Genomic DNA, 16764 nt, shown 5'->3' with positions numbered 1-16764 from the left:
TTTTGAGGCCAAATTCTTTTGGAGAAACTGCAAATTGGGTCCTCTCTTGGAATTTCATGGTACACGCTGATCCTATTTATTGAAACATTGTAATAGTTAGAAACAACTTAATTCATAGATAGGAAAGCAGAATCGTAGAATATTACACAGCAGTTAAAAATTAGTGAACTAGATAGATGTGTCTTCTAACATGGGTGGCTTTAGAATGTTAATTTCAAAAAAAAAAAAAAAGCATATTACAGAGTGAGAATGTATAGTTTGTATGTTTTTTACAAATGATATGCTTTTATAGTATACCTGTATAACGCTTGAATTCTTTTGCTGCTGCTGCTAAGTCGCTTCAGTCGTGTCCGACTCTGCGCGACCCCATAGACGGCAGCCCACCAGGCTCCACCGTCCCTGGGATTTTCCAGGCAAGAATACTGGAGTGGGTTGCCATTTGCTTCTTCAATGCATGAAAGTGAAAAGTGAAAGTGAAGTTGCTTAGTCGTGTCCGACTCTTTGCGACCCCATGGACTGCAGCCTACCAGGCTCCTAAGAGGGAGAATTTTCATGTTTTATTTATAATAAAAATTAACTAAATACAAATAAAATGCTTGTCAAGTGCTCAGCAGGTTACTTTCTTTTTCTTCATTGGAGATACCTGCCCCTGCTAATTTTCAAGCATATCTTTCTGTTTATTAATTCATTGTTGTAAGTTAAACTGAATTTTGAGCCCTGGTATTATTCATAGACTGGGAAGAAAATGTTTTCATTATAGTCTATTATAATGAAACTTTTTCACACATTGTAAGGAATAAATGAAGTAACATATAATGGTCTAGTCTGTGCGGATTCTCAAGAAATCTGTTTATCCAAAGTTGTTTTGTTCCAAGAGATATTTTGGAGAGCAACAAAAAGAAGTTTGAACTTGGTTCTGGAGCAGCTAGTGAAGAGTTAAGCAGCGCCAGTACACAGAGTGGAACGTGGTTCAAAACCAGTTAAGCTGACAGAAGCAGACCGCCTTTTGGTCCTTCCTGTGTTAGTAATGCTTTGTCCAGTTTCATGGATCTTCTTTATCTTATTCTCTAGACTTGATTTTCATTTTGACATCTTCTGAGTCAAACTTGAAGGCAGTGGTGATTCTATTTGACTTTACCAGTTGCTAGGGATCAATTTTAAGGGGCCACATGTTTTGTGTAAATACATAAATACATTTTTCTTTAAGAAAGGGTAATCTGGAAAAAGCTGTAGCCATTTGTCAGGTTTTCCAACAGAACGTTCACTTTATCTCCTCAGTGTGCCTTACGTTGTAAGAGCTATTGTCTGAATTTAAGATTTCATCAACTGTGAAAGTGTCTCTCTAAAATTATTTGCTTTCAGGCATCTGTACTGGCTCCTTTCTTAAAAAGGGCTCATTATTATATTGATATTTTGTGCAAGTTAAAACAGGACTAAATGATCAATCGTTATGCTCAAAAATGTACTAATATAGATTATGAAGTTATAAAAAATCAAATGCACAGTTTAAAGTGTTTATTGGCACCTCTACGTGCTTGCATGTCAGGAAATTCAGAGTTGTTATTAAAACATGTTCCTGATCTTAGTGATGAAATTTCTTCCTAAAGCATAACTTCTTCCTCCTATATTGTTTTCATGCAACCCTCAGGCATAAGCATTGCTAGTGATATGCCTCTTCTATCAGAACACCTAGTGGAACCCAGTCGAATATAACAGTGAACGTGCTAAGTAGGATGACTTTCAGGGATGTTTGCGGCCGCTGGGCAGCCCCGGAGGGTGGAAAGGCTGCGGGCAGGGTGGTCACCCAGAAGAGAGGCGCGAGGCGGCCATCCTGCCCAAGCAGCGGCTGCGCGGCGCACGGCGTGCCTCGGGAGGTGCCGTTCACCACGGCTGTGCGCTGCTGGAGAGAGTTAGGCTCATAACCAGTGACATCTTGTTGTAATTTTAGATAGGGGTCAGGCAAAAGGTACAGAAAGTGAAAGAGAGAACTTACAAAGGAGAACTCGAGCACCATACCTAAATTTATTATTAAAAAAATTATTTTTAGCGCCCATGACTTCCGGTTTCAACTGTCACACTAGCACTGTAGTTGCGCTGCTCATTCCCTAGCGCTCAACTGTTGGGGAATGTACCTCTCAAGTTTTTGAGACATATGGGCTGGTTTTCTTTAATTGACAATTTGAACTCTCTGTCCCTTATGTGAATCTGTGGTATAAACACCACCAAGTTATTTTACCACCAGTTAATACGCAGAATTGAATGTGAATATGGGCAAAGTCAGTAGATTTGATGTCTGTTTATAAATAAAGTTTAAAATTATTCCCTAGTAACAAGTTTATCAGTGTTCTTTGTGATTTGGTAAATACAACTTAAGTCAGCCCAATTCCTCTCAGTATAAAATCACAGAAATGTTTAAGATGTCATTTCTTCTCAAAACAAGAATAAGAACTCTCTGAGAGTTCTCTAGTTAGTTCTAAATTGTGCATATTGCTGTCTTCCAGGATTTCCCTGTGATCAAGCAGACAGTTCAGGATACACAGTCCAAGGATGAATGTTCACCGCGGCACTGAGAGCGACAGGTTATTGCGGCAGGAGGCCAGCTGCCTGATGGATGAAGCTTCGGCTGCAGCTCAAGAAAAAGAAGCAAACGGTCCAGCTTCTTCTGGTCTTCAAAATCTTACTTATCCTCTAGGTCCCAGGAATGATGGTATGATGATTAGCTCTTTCTTTAGTCTGGAGGGCTCTCTGACACCTGAGCACCTATTCTCCCAGAAGGCATAAATGTTCTTACTCTAAATAATATATCCAGTTAATTGGCTTAGCTTACATATCACAATTATATAAAGCTATTACCAAAAAATCTCCACTTTAAAAAAAATTTATTTATTTGGCTGTGCCATGTGGCACATGGAATCTTAGTTTCCTAACCAGGGATGGAACCTGTGACCCCGGATTGAAAGCACGGAGTCGTAACCCCTGGACAGCTAGAGAAGTCCTTTTTTAAATTAGAGTATAATTGCTTTAAAATCTCCATTTACTTAATCAGTTTAGTACATCTAACTTGGTGATAATAGTATAAGAAAAATAGTCTTGGGTTTGGAGATTCACATTCTAGCTGTAACCATGAATGAGTGCCTTACTCTTTCTGAGCCCTGCTTTCTTAATCTAGACAGCAAGGATGTTAATATTCTCCTTACCTCACAAGGCTAGAAGATACTGAGTTAATGGATGTCAAGGCTCTTGATAAATTGTTAGGTTCTTTTTAACTTTTAATAAAAACAGTAGCAACAAAAATAATAGCAGTTACCATTTATTGAGCACTCACTGTGCTAAAATTTTATTTTTTTAAATCAAGGGTGGCAGACTGATCAACTCTGAACCACTGCCTGTTTTTATAAATAAAAATTTGAAACACAGCCATCATGCCCATTTGTTTACATACTGTCTATGGCTACTTTCCTGCACTGTGGCAGAGACTGTGACCCACAAAGCCAAATATAATTACTTTTTAGCTCTTCACAGAAAGTTTGCTGATCCCTGCTTAGATTAATCTTTTTACAGATGGGGAAGCTGAGGCTTCAAAGGTTATTAGTAACTTGCTCAGGTTCACACTGCTAAGAGGTGGGGGACTGGGATTTAAACCTGTGTCTTTCTGGCTAGCCTTTGCTGACAGAAAAGCAGAGTGTACCTGCCACCCTAGAGTGCCCATTACAGAGAATTTATGCAGCGAATCTCCTCCTGCTCACCCATTTAAGTAGGATGGAACCTGAGGCATCCTTCAGGAATCAGCCCAATTTAATTGCCTCTTTGCTGGAGGAAAAATCAAGTATTCTGCAGAACTGAAGTAATAAATTAGGTACCTAGTTTCATTTTTAAAAACAGCACTTACAGTGCTGAAAGCCTGGCTTGGTGATTAAAGTTTTTCTTGCTACAAGCTTGCCCAAGGATTATGTAGAAACTTAGCTCCTGGTATCCAAACAGAGGGCCACATTGAAAATTTACCAGAGGCTATAGGATGTGAACCCTAAACAGGTTTTTGGTCTAAATTTTGGTTTCCTTTCCTCTAGAAGCAAATGTAGAGAAGGAAATGGCAACCCACTCCAGTATTCTTACCTCGAGAATCCCGTGGACAGAGGAGCCTGGTGTCCATAGGGTTGCACAGTCAGACACGACTGAAGCGACTTAGCATGCATGCATGCATTGGAGAAGGAAATGGCAACCCACACCAGTGTTCTTGCCTGGAGAATCCCAGGGACGGAGGAGCCTGGTGGGCTGCCATCTGTGGGGTCACACAGAGTCGGACACGACTGAAGTGACTTAGCAGCAGCAGCAGAAGCAAATGGGGAAAAATCAAGTATACTCTAGCTAACAGTTTATTTGATTATCTTAAGTGCCTGAAATAAAACTAATTTCTCAGAGGTCATGGGCAGTAATCCTGTTCGTGAATTATTGTAAATGAATTTAAAAGACGTGAAGAGTGGGAGAGACATGAAGGGTGGGAGTGAGAGATTAAATTGTACCTATAACATTTCATTTCTTTCTAAAAAAGTGTGAAGAAAATTTAGGAAAATGTTAACTAAGCAAATCCAGGTGATGTATACATACTGTATTAACTCTAGGCTTTGATATATTTGAAATTTTTCATTTAAAAAAAACACATTATTTTCCATTAACATAAAATATACTAGGAGAACTCCCTAATTCAAAGAATCTTCTGGGACTTCCCAAGCCATCCACACCCCCACTGCAGGGGTTGCGGGTTTGATACCTGGTCAGGAAACTAAGATCCCAAATGCTGCATGGTGTGGCCAAAAAAATTTTTTTAAAAATCTTCTGGTAATCCTTTTGAAAATATTTTTTCCTTATCATCTTCTGTATACAGCCAGATTTCAGATATCTGGTTTTCAGCCTGTTCACATGAGGTGGTATTACACATTTTTAAGTGCTGTTGCATACTTTATTTCAGTTGATAGTCAAACCAATCCTGTGAGGTAGGTGGAGTGAACGTTATTTTCACTTTACAGATAATGAATCAGGTTTAGAAAAGTCAAATTCTTTAAGGAAATGGCTCTTTGGTGATACTAAAACAAAAATTTTGATTCCATGAATGAATTCTAATCCAAGACCATTTGCATTGGAACTTTTCCATTGAGAGCAAGACCTGTCTGTTCAGAAAATGGTGTTGGTAATGTTAGGATTCCCCTATGCATAATGAAAATGCATTTTTTAATGAATTTCTAGGAAAAGTGGGGCAATTAAGAGACTATCACTATCCTTTTTGGAAAATAAAATTTAGAAATGTTTTTTAAGAATGTAGAAAACTAATAGTGTTGACTGATGAAGTTACCAAGTTTCTTAAAATGCAGGAAATATGGTCAGTATTTAGAGATAGAAGTGAAAATGAAAATAAAGTGCCTGTGAAACAAGACTAGGGGAGGTTTGAAAATATGGCAGAGGGTTGCTTGTTTTCCGTAGAAATTCTTCTCCAGTGTTCAATCATTTTATTTTTTGGCCATGCCCCATGGCTTGCGAGACTTCCTTCCCTGAACGGGGATCAAACGTGGGCCCCCAGCAGTGGAAGCAGTGAGGCCTAACCACGGGACCTCCAGGAAATTCCCTAATAGTTATATTTTTAGAGTGCGGGCATTACTGCCTTCATTGCCCTCTCCCCAGCACACAAAAACATACACAACGCAGAAGAAAAAGCTCCTGGGCATCCAGTTTGAGTCTCGAGTTTGTTTTTTCTTTATGTGCTCTAGACAAGTTTTTGCCTTTGGATACCTAAAGCTTGGGGATCTTTTATTTAATGTTTTTTGTTCTTGTTTTTTTAAAAGGATAAAGTTTATTTTTCTCCCGAGGCTTTTTGCTGTCAAGTTATTTTGGTTTGTTTGTATCGTATGATCTTTTAGACCTTCCACTTGACTCTGCCTCTCAGCCAGCAAATCTTCCGTTCCCTCACATGATGTCACTTCCTGAAGATGTCAAAGGCTCTTGCTTCCAGAGTGGGAATAAACGGAATCATGAACCCTTCATTGCTCCGGAGCGATTTGGAAACAGCGCTGTGGGCTTTGGCTGTAACGTTCACTCTCAGGGGCCAGAGAAAGTGACACTTCTTGTGGACGGCACACGCTTCGTTGTCAACCCACAGATTTTCACTGCTCATCCGGATACCATGTTGGGCAGGTAATTGATAATAATTTCCTTCCAAATTCACTCTCTTCTCTATGAATAGAAATACCTGCTGTTTGCCTTGCATTAGATGTGAGAATGAAAACATTGAATTGCTTACTTTTCTACCTTGATACTTTCGTGAAACAGCATAAAAACCTTACATGTGTTGGTGATTTTGGGGGCTAGGTACTTTTGAGCCCCGACAAAGGGGAGTGCAAAAGGTCCAGGTGGCATCAATTTCTAAGACCTCCATCACTAATCAAGCTTTCTGAAACTAGATCTTTGTAGCTGGCTGTTTTTTATGATGATGGCTCTCTCTGTTCTTCATGTTCCATTCTCTGTGCTGCTTCATTCGGAATATAGTCTTATTCTCCCCTCAGCATCTCCTGCCTCCAGCTTTTTATGGCTCGAGTTTAGGAAAAGGAAAGCATCTGTTGAGGAGGATTACCGTCCCAGAAGTATTCTTAGAGCCTGGGCTGGGAGTGAGGAGCTCTCCTTCTAGCCAGCTGAACACACCTTAATGTGTAGAGCAGACTGGGATAAGAGTAAAATCATTTGAGTGTATACACACACAAACATTTGGCTTTTCATCTAGTACTTAATAGTGGATCTTACCTAAAGATTTAACCTCTCTCCAGACTTTGAACTGATTTTAACTGAATTAGAAATCAGAATGGACCACATCATTTGCTGAATTTTAGGCTAAGTGAAATCTAAGCTATTCAAATATGTGTCTACTTACATATATACAAATGATGAACTGGCTGATGAACCAGTCAGTTTTAACTGAAGCCAAGCCTATATATTTCTTAAACATATGACTTAAGATTAAGCTAGAACATTAAAACATTTTCTAAATTGGTTCTGTTTTAGACTTGACTTCATGTCTTCAGTCTTGGTATCTTCACCACCACTTCTCCCCAGGTCCCCCAAAGAAGGTGCTTCTTAGGATAGGCTATCTGTCTGAAGTAGGCTGTCTCTGAAAGTAGTGCTCAAGAAAAGAAAGGCAAGCGTTTTCTGGGTAATGATCCCTTTATCTAGGTGGTTCATCAGTGAGTCAGCCGAGGTCATGAATTCTGACAGTTTTCTTGGGTTTGTTCTGTCCTGTGGCTACATAAAGTATTCATATCCCTGGCCACTGAGCATACAGATGTGGGCCACTAGTCACAGGGGACAAGCTGAGAAACAGAATGATTAGTGCAGATCCATGCCACTCCTGGATGAATGGCTCTGAGGTGGGGTTATGTTTATGGCATGTTGTTCACTATTTTGATTCATTGCTAATAAGCTACACTTCACCCAAAACATTCCAGAAAAAAGTCAGCATTCTTTGAAGACTACTTTTATCAGATGGATTTTTTATGTACAGTGCAGATTTGGAGAGCATGTGACTTTTTTTCAGACCTTGGAAAGCAGCCAGTTCAGGGTGGAGCATAACAGTTTTGAACAGCTGGACAGCAGGGCTTCCCAACAGGTTAAGGAAGGAAAAGGCAGTGAGTCCCTGTTGGGCTGACTGACGATACCACCTGCCCTGTCCTTTGTGCTGGCTTCTCCTTCCACAGCTCCTGCACAGACATGCAGCAGGGGTAGTAGGAGTCATGGGGCCAGTTTTTCTGGAAGGGATCTGAGAGAGGGAGGAGGGATGGGAATGGATCCTCCCTGTGCCTTCATGACCTCTGAAGTCAGCCCAGAGCAGGCCTGCCTCTCTGAAATATGTCAAACTGTTGATGATCTAGTTCTTCCCCTCCTTTTTGGCTTGACCTGAAATTCCCATCATTAGTTAACTCCCTGAATTGAAGAAGGGCATTTTTTCCAGAGCTCGGCTGTAAAATGTACCAGGAAAGGGAAAGCACTAACATCTGCACGAACTAGTTCAGATTCGTCTATCAGATGTTGAAAAGCAAAACTCAGAAAAATCAAGGATGGCGTGCTGGATGGGTACATACTGATGGGTGAGGAGGAGGAACAGGAAGGCTCAGGGCAGGAGACACTGTCACCCAGGATGCCGGTGCTCCGGAGACTTCCCAGGTGCCGCTGTGCGCCACAGAAGCTCACTGCCGGTGACTTGGAGAGGCTGCTTTGTTCCTCATTGCACTCAAACACTGAAAGCAATTGCTGCCGCCTTTTTCTGTCTGAAGGGAGTTTCCTAAGACTTAAGTGTGTCTTATAGGGGTTGAGTCCTGGTGCTCTGTTTAAAACTATATTGTAAGAGGGGAATGGAGTCTTCCAGGATACGGTGAAGAAGGGAGAGAAGTTTCATCTGTGGAGAATCCTGCTTGGAGAGGGTAACACTGTTGCCTGGGTATCTTTCAGGATGTTTGGACCAGGAAGAGAGTACAACTTCACGCGTCCCAACGAGAAGGGCGAGTATGAGATTGCAGAAGGAATCAGTGCAACTGTGTTCCGAACGGTGCTGGTGCGTAGTGACCTCGTGTTCCATCCTCTTCCCTGGGGGCATACATAGTCAGAAGCCTTCAGAGTTCCTCAGACTGCTCTGACTTCAGGTTTTGTCATTTCTAGTTATTGCCTTTCCTGCTTTATTTTCTCTTCCTGTAATTCTTAAGTCCTTCTTGCTTGTGTGAGCTCACTCAGGTATCAGGTTGTGATTAAACATGTGAAGATGGCCAGGAGTCACTTTGCTGTCTAATGAATCACCAACTTGGTGATAGTTCTCGTAACCCAGCACTTTACCTGAACTAGGAATGAATGAGTCAAGGTTGAAGAGGGACATTTTCATCTTGTTCTTTGACTACATTTCCTCTTTTTAATCTCTTTGTAGGATTATTACAAAACTGGTATCATCAATTGTCCTGATGGCATCTCTATACCAGACCTTAGAGATACATGTGATTATCTCTGCATTAACTTTGACTTCAACACTATCCGATGTCAAGATCTGAGTGAGTACAGGAGAAGCTGCCAATTGCATTTGAGCAGCTAAACTTTGAATTTGCTTAGAATTAACATTTTTATTACTAAACAGAAAGCATTTTCAGTGTGGGTTGAAGATCATCTGCAGAGAAGAGACATGGTACTAACCATTCCCTCTTTTGCTTCAAAACTCTGTGAGGAAGTAAACACAGGACTGTGAGTGGGCTCTAAGGTGGCTTGACCCCGTGAGTCACCAGGCTAACTGCTTCCTCTCTTGGGATCTCAACTCTTTAACAGATAAGGATACTGATCCTCAGATATGACACAAGGTTCAGTAATAGTCACAGGACATAAAGTGGCTGGGTACTTCTTACAGTTTATCAGTAACTTAGTGTTTGTTAAGTGCTTTATAGATGTGAACTTGCATTAATTTTCACAATTAACCCTTGAAAGATGGGTGATAATCTCACTTAACAAATGAAAAGATGGAGAAATTGGCTTGTTCAAAACTCTAAACTTTAAAGCTGGGATAACTGATTGTCTGAATACAAACTCCACGCTCTTATTACCTAAGCTTTGTGAAATGATTTTAAAATTCTTTAAAGTTCATGATACATTTTCTTTGATGTTCCATGACGTTCTCTGGATGTGTGGTTTCTCCACTGAGTCTAGTACCCACTTAGAGAAAGTCCCTTGGTGTCTCCAAACCTTAGATTATTCCTCTCCTGTGGTACTCTAAATTGCAGTCCAGAGCATCTTCAGAAGAGGTGCTATAAAGAGGCATCCCCAAATAGTGGTTAACCATTATTTGGGTTAACCATTAACATAAATTAATGTTTATGTTCTGATATTGCATGTTGAAAAAACCTCAACTGATCAGAATGCTCGGGTTTATTAAACAGGAGATTGGTAGAATGTGTAAAGCATGTAACAAATTCAGCTTAATTATCACCTCAGAGCAGGATACATTCTCTGCCCTGAAGTGAGCCGCTTTTCTGGACCTTACCAATGATAACAGCCGTTTACCTCATCATCTTTTCACTCCGGTAATGCCTGCATTTGAGCAGCGGATGTTCTCTTGCATTTTGTCTCCCAGGTGCTTTACTGCATGAACTGTCCAATGACGGTGCTCACAAGCAGTTTGATCACTACCTCGAAGAGCTGATCCTGCCCATCATGGTGGGCTGTGCCAAGAAAGGGGAGAGAGAGTGCCACATTGTTGTGCTGACGGATGAGGATTCTGTGGACTGGGACGAAGACCACCCCCCACCCATGGGAGAGGAGTATTCTCAAAGTAGGAGCCCCCAGCATGATGCAGATGTTTTCAGCAAGAAGCATGCTGCCCGGTCGTAGCTAGACCTTAGAACCAGTGGGCTGTTGCTGGTGAGCAGCACACTCACCTGGATGATCAGTCTGGTGATGCAGGTCTTTCCTGCTGGGGCGTACCGTGAGCGTGCCTGCTTCCCACACCTGCCCCTGGCGTCCCTGCTGGTGCAGCACCAGCCACACGCTAAGAGGTGCTTTCATTCCTTTCTCCATCTGTTTCATTTTTAAACCCTTTTGAATTGGTAGTAATTCAAAATTCAGAAAATATAAAAGGATATATACATCGAAAAGTTTTCTTCCCACACCTGCCTCATCTACCTAGTTTTCCTCTTCAGTTTCTTTTATATTCTTCCAGATTTATTCAGTGCACATACATAAGCAATTATGTACATGTTTTTTTCCCCAAATGATACCATATTGTAGAGGCTATTCTATATCATGTCTTAACATTAAAAGCTTCCACCATCTTTTTAATGCCTGTATAGTATTCCATTGCCTGACTGCCATAATTGATTTAACCAGCCCTTTTAGTTACCATTTAAGCTATAAATTATGGCTGATGCTCCAGTGAATTATCTTTTTAAAGAAAGTCTTTTCATACATGTATATCTCTGTAGAATAATATCCCTAGAAATGGAATTTCTGTGTCAAAACCTTTGTGCTTTTATGATTCTAATAAAATTTGCCAAATTATCTTCTCTAAAGGTTGAGCCAGTTTATAACTCACAAAACAGTATATGATGAGTTTATTTCCCATTTTTCACCAAGACACAGTTTTACTGAAATTTGTATGTGCCACTCTGGTAGGTGAAAAACAGCATCTTGCTGGAGTTTTAATTTGCATTTCTTATTCCATGAATGAGACTGAACATCTTTTTAAAAGCCGTTTTAATTTCCTTTTCTGTTAACTGTAATCATGCCTTTTGCCCATTACAAAGATGGATTGTTAGTCTTTTACTTAGTGGTTTGCAAAAGCTCTTTTTGTGACTACTCTCCATAGATATCAAGGAAATTAGCCCTTTGTAATAAGAGTGGCAGGTATTTTTCTCAGTTCGTTGTCTTCTTAGCTTTGTTTGGTTTTGGGTAAGCAGAGATGTTTTAGTTTTTCTTTATGTTTTTTTTTTTTAGGTTTTTTTTCTTTAGGTTTTATGTCATATCCAGAAAGCCTTCCCTACTCTGAGACTATGAAAATTTCTTAACATGGTTTTCTTATGGTTGATTTATTATTTAACATTTACTCTGTGATCCATATGAATTTTTTGGCATCAGGGCTCAGGTCGTTCATTAGTCTGAATCTGTTAGCTCATCTCCTTTCTCTTACAAAGGTATTCACTCCATGACTAACCCCGGACTTATTTTTTCCAGTTCTTTATAGCTCTAAGCTCTACAGATTTTTCAAATACATTGAGAATCGGGATGTTGCTAAAACAGTGTTAAAGGAACGGGGCCTGAAAAACATTCGCATTGGGATTGAAGGTAAAGAACAACCCGTCAGTATCCAGCTCGCATGGCCTGTGGGTATAGTTGGAGCTGGGGCCATATCTTATGTCCTTGAAACCTGGTTGCTGAGGGCCTAGAGAATAGAGACCCACATGGAAGCTACATTCCTACCCAAGTTTGAAATTCCAGTTTTTGTTTTGCCCGTATGTTTTCTTTTCATTTCCAGTTGAAAATGCTTTAAAGCAGCTGTAGGAATAAGTTCCAGTTGACTGCCTCAGGATACAGAGCAGTCAGGGTGAAGGACACTGGAGGGAAATGCGGGGCTCCTGGGCTTGCCACGTGGGAGGGCCATCTGTTTAGTCAGCTGTCCTGGTGAGGACCTTTCTGGGATCTGGAAGGGTCCTTCTGACAACTACCTTGGAGACTTGTTTTATTCCCTGCATACCTCTGAGGAATGTCTGGGTGTACTGACAGAACTGCTTTAAATGATTTGAGCAGGGGCTCCCAACCTGTGATCTCCATGGAAGCGAACTGGAGACTGACTCTTGGGAGAGTGCGGAAGCCATCCTGGTCTCCCCTCCGCAGGCCTTTTGACACCTGCGTTTTGCCGCTGTAGCTGTCTCAGTGTTGCCCACAGAACCTGTCACTGTGTCTGACTTAGGTTGGAAATTCAAGTTGGAAGAGATTTTTGAGATCATCTATTAAACCTCTTTCTACTACGTCCTCCTTTATCTCTTTGATAACCATAGGGACAGAGGGAGAGGGGTCACTCCATTTCGCAGAGTAGCCCATCAGACTGTCCTACCATGAGAACATTCTTCCACAGTTGGTAGATGACCTCCTCCCTCTTCCGTCTTCGTTCCAGTTCTAGTCTGCGAAGGTGAATAAGATTTCTCCCATTTCCGTGTGACAGCCTTTTAGATACTGTAGGCAGCATCCCAGTTTTTCCTTTAGGCTTAAACATTTCACATTTCCTTACCTATTCATGCAGGATGCCCTGTAGGCAACAGAATTAGAGGGCCACAGTAGGATTTGTGTCCTGTAGTGCTGAAGCCAGTAAAAGACAGACCTGTGAAATTATTAAGAGGCTTCTCCCCCTTCCATTAGAAGGAATACACTTTTTTGTTATTTCCCTTTCAGGGACAAGACCTACTAACCTGGGCAGGAGGGCAGCAGGCCGTGGGCAGCGGGGGCTGGAGAACATGGTCTCCTCCCTGTGGTTTCACACAGTCTTGCGATTTGGGAGGAAACGGATGCGGTTGGAAAGAAGGAAGTATGGGAACCCAAGTGATCGATTTTCTGGGGTTATGATGGCCTTTTTTCCCCGTTTCAGGTTACCCTACCTGTAAAGAAAAAATTAAGAGGAGACCTGGCGGCCGGTCGGAAGTAATCTATAATTATGTGCAGCGCCCCTTTATCCAGATGTCCTGGGAAAAAGAAGAAGGGAAGAGTCGCCATGTGGATTTCCAGTGTGTCAGAAGCAAGTCCCTCACAAATCTAGTCGCTGCTGGAGAAGATGTCTTGGAGGACCAAGAAATATTAATGCACCATCCACCCCAAGTGGATGAACTTGACCGGCTGAATGCCCCACTTTCTCAGATGGCTTCTAATGACTTTCAGGATTAGGGCCGGCTGTGGGTCTGTCCCTCTGCAGGCCTTGTCTCTGTATGGGATGCCCAACCAGTCCTCCCCTGGTTTGTCTCACTGAGGAGACATGCTTCTCTCCTGTCCTTTCCTCTTCTCCCATAATTAATCTGTATCCTTTTCAGTAAGCCTGTGCCTCCAGCAGGGGATGAAAAAGCACTCGCTGGTAATTAAACTACCAGCTTTGCAGCAGCCCTGGAAACTTGAAAATTTGGGGTCTGGTGCTGTTCACCAAGTCTGCATAACTGGGGAAGCAGAGAAGGAAGTCAGGACTCCTGTTGCCTCATATTCGGCAAAGCAGTTCTCATCCTTCGCACTCTGTTCTTGGTTGTTGTTGATTTTGTTTTATACCAGGCACATTACTTAGCAGCAAAGGGACCAAACTTAAAAAAGGAGACAATCTATACCTTCTACAAGCAAACACTGGTGGGATGCTCATTAGAGGTTAGTGAAGATACCATCCTGGTGGCATCTGTGCCCAGGCTGCCTGTGGGAAGAAACAGGCTCTTATTCAAAATGTCCAAAAGGAAATTCTTAAGAGCTTCAATTCAGTTTTGTTTTTCATTATTGCAGTGAACAATCTAAAACCTCACAGATTCTTTGACAGGAAGGATTAATGCATAACAGTGTTTATGAAACCTTTTTAGCTGCAAGGTTTTTGAGCCTAAACAGATTATTATTCCTTTGGAATGAAATTCACAACCCAAGTTGAAGAAGCTCTCCAGATCAGGCCACTTTGATTCTCCTGGCTCGGAATCTGGTGTGAAGCTGTAGTCTTCACCCTAGGCTAGCATGTTGCTCTGGGTGTGTCTGGGAGACCTCAGATATGGTGTAACAGGCTTTTAAGATGGGAGCAGTAAGTTTCCAAAAGTGCTCAGTTTCTCAGTAGAAAGACCAGTAAGCTTGGGAAGAGGACTGGGGGTGGATCTGAGTGGGGAAGCGTCACCTGGTTAGGCTTTGTCCCAGTGTAGGATTTTTCGTTGTATGTTCATTTCATACTATGGAATATTTTAGGTATCAGGGTATTTTGATTTTTTAAATAACCTATCAGTTGCTCACACACTAGGTAAGAAAACTATACTAATATCAACCCCAAAAGAAGAATGGGCAGAAGGGAATCCAGCTTAGTGATTTCATTGCTGTGGGGTCTGTGTTAACAGCACGTGGTCACTCCCGTCTGTACTGATGTCCCTGTGGCTGTGAACAGCAGAGCTCACTTCAGAGTTTACAGCCAGATGCATCTTGAGACTTTCTCCCATTTTGTGGTAGAGGCTGGCCTTCCAGTCCCCGAGCCTGAGCATTTAAGAAGGGACACAGTTTCCTTCAAGTTCTTGAAGAACAGGCCTGGTTTTCTTAAATTCCATACGATACTGTGTCTCCTGTTTCCATAAGATACTATAGGGCAGCTGCTCAGGGCCATTCTGTGACTGCCCTAGTCACGGTCCTCCAGAGGGAGCCGGGAGTGTGCCGACAGCTGCTCTTCCCAGGCTTGCTGAGCGAGAGTTCTTAAGGCATGTGTTCTGCACACGTGACCAGGACCAGTGTCCCAAGGCACGTCAATGCTCTGTTCTTATTCAGAAAAATTAGTAGCAAGGGGTTAAACTGAGCCAACCCCCAGCTACAGTTACTCTGATGAACACTGGCATCCATTTGTATGGCTGATGGCCAGGGTTGCCGTTGAGGGTTAGTGTTATTTTGTAGCCCAGAGGGTAGTTTTAATTCTGTGAAAAGAATGGGCTCATATTTGAGGTCAGGTTTGGCTTTGACCTTACTGGTACTACATTTACACCCATGAGTAGTTGACCAGCCCAGATTGTTTAATGGTGCTTCCTTTACACTTTTCAGTTGACTTCCATGCCATCACAAAGGAAACTGGAGTTAAACTTTTGTGTAGTCTGTAGTAAGTATGTGTAATTTCTGTTTTATAGCTTATATATTAACATTTAGGGGTAAACGTGTCTTAGCTAATACAATTAGTCCTTGCTTGGGTACAAAGCTAGGTATGAAAGTAGGGCTTGTACTCTGTTCTGTGTAAATAATTTAACTTCCTCAGGCTTTCACAAACTAGGTCTTTTTTCCCCCCAGAATCGGGCTGACGTGCTTTGGGACCCAGCGCTTGGGTGTGAGCGCGCTGGAAATGCGTGGACGTGTCACCAGGCCCTGGGGGCTGGGGGGCAAGCGGGGCCTGCAGGCTCCCTCTGGTGGAGAGGCGTGTCTTCGGCGGCCCCTCCCCTCTGGCCTGGATTGAAGCATCGCTCTAATTTGGTGGCTCCTCTCAGCCACAGCTGCTGTCCCCAGGGCCAGGACATTCCGCAGTTCTCGCAGGGCCAAGAGCTGGGTTACAGTCACTCCCATCAGGAGTCAGCTACTGGCCAGCTGGGCAAGAGGTGTTTCTCATGAAGAAGGTAGCACTCAGGTTTGGTGTTTTTTCCCTAAGTGCCTAAATAAGAAAGCCAGGCTGTTTGTACATAAACATTTTCATAAGAAAATGGTTTTGCCCAGACTGTCTTATTCAGAGGTATCTGTGTCAGCAAACAGATAAACCTGAATTGAGGTTTAGGATCTGAGTCTGTGTATGCATCAGGTCATAGATAGCTGATGAGGAAACAGTTGCCATTAAGGAGCTGGATGCAGGCATGGAGACAGTGTTAAAATGTCTCTGAGATGACTTAATGGTTTCTCCAACATGGAGAAAAGGAATTAAAAGAATGACAGAAAAAAGGGTAAGGACGCTAGAAAGTAGCTTGATTTATTGCACAATATGCAATAGCCAATGCTGTTGTGAACTAAATTCCGTGTGGTAACCTAATGTATGCAGGTCTGTGGAAACACTGTGGAATAAGCCCAGGAAGGATGGATAGTGTTCCAGCTGGTCCTCCTTGGAGGAAACACAGCCAGAGTGTGCTAGGAGCCTTAACTAAGTAATAGTCAATAGAAGGTTAAGCGTCAGTCTTGGTGATTCACTCAGTGCCACTTCTTGCCATCATTTTGAAACTGTTAAACTGGGCATAGTTCAGAAAGCAGACCTGAGGCCTTTGTGGGAGATGGAGCCGTTTGTGCTCTGGCGGGATACCGTCTGCAGGAGAACATGACATTTCCTCTTTAAGGCAAAAGGCTCGTAGGTTTTGCCTCTTTACTTTGTATTTACCTTTAAAGTTGCACTTGTTCACCTACCAGTGTTTACGAAGTCCTTACATTTGGGATGCTTTTTCTATAATAAAATGTTACCATTTGTGTCCATGTTGTTTTGTTGTTGCTGGTTTTAGCAGAGTAGGTTTGGAGCCAGGGCAGCACACAGGCTGTCCAGAGGGT

At 42.2% G+C, this 16764-nt stretch overlaps 1 protein-coding gene across 7 annotated transcripts in view; it reads left to right on the top strand.

The window, feature by feature from the left end:
• Positions 1-16692, top strand: part of KCTD20 (potassium channel tetramerization domain containing 20) — a 39058-nt gene extending 22366 nt beyond the window's left edge. For 6 of the 7 annotated variants that reach the window (XM_006050399.4, XM_006050402.4, XM_006050400.4 and 3 more), the window contains 7 exons: positions 2502-2707; positions 5910-6183; positions 8485-8587; positions 8951-9071; positions 10139-10336; positions 11734-11844; positions 13142-16692. In XM_006050399.4, coding sequence (XP_006050461.2) covers positions 2548-2707; positions 5910-6183; positions 8485-8587; positions 8951-9071; positions 10139-10336; positions 11734-11844; positions 13142-13434 — 1260 coding nt within the window. In that variant the 5' untranslated portion in view covers positions 2502-2547 and the 3' untranslated portion in view covers positions 13435-16692. Of the gene's footprint in view, positions 1-867; positions 1021-2501; positions 2708-5909; positions 6184-8484; positions 8588-8950; positions 9072-10138; positions 10337-11733; positions 11845-13141 lie in introns of those variants that run through there. The other variant, XM_025270891.3, reaches the window with a different exon arrangement.
• Positions 16693-16764: the final 72 nt, after the last annotated feature.

This window comes from Bubalus bubalis, chromosome 2 (genome assembly GCF_019923935.1).
Source record: "Bubalus bubalis isolate 160015118507 breed Murrah chromosome 2, NDDB_SH_1, whole genome shotgun sequence".
NCBI lineage: Eukaryota > Metazoa > Chordata > Mammalia > Artiodactyla > Bovidae > Bubalus > Bubalus bubalis.
Note: the sequence above shows the minus strand (reverse complement) of the source record. Positions and strands in the feature narration are given on the sequence as shown.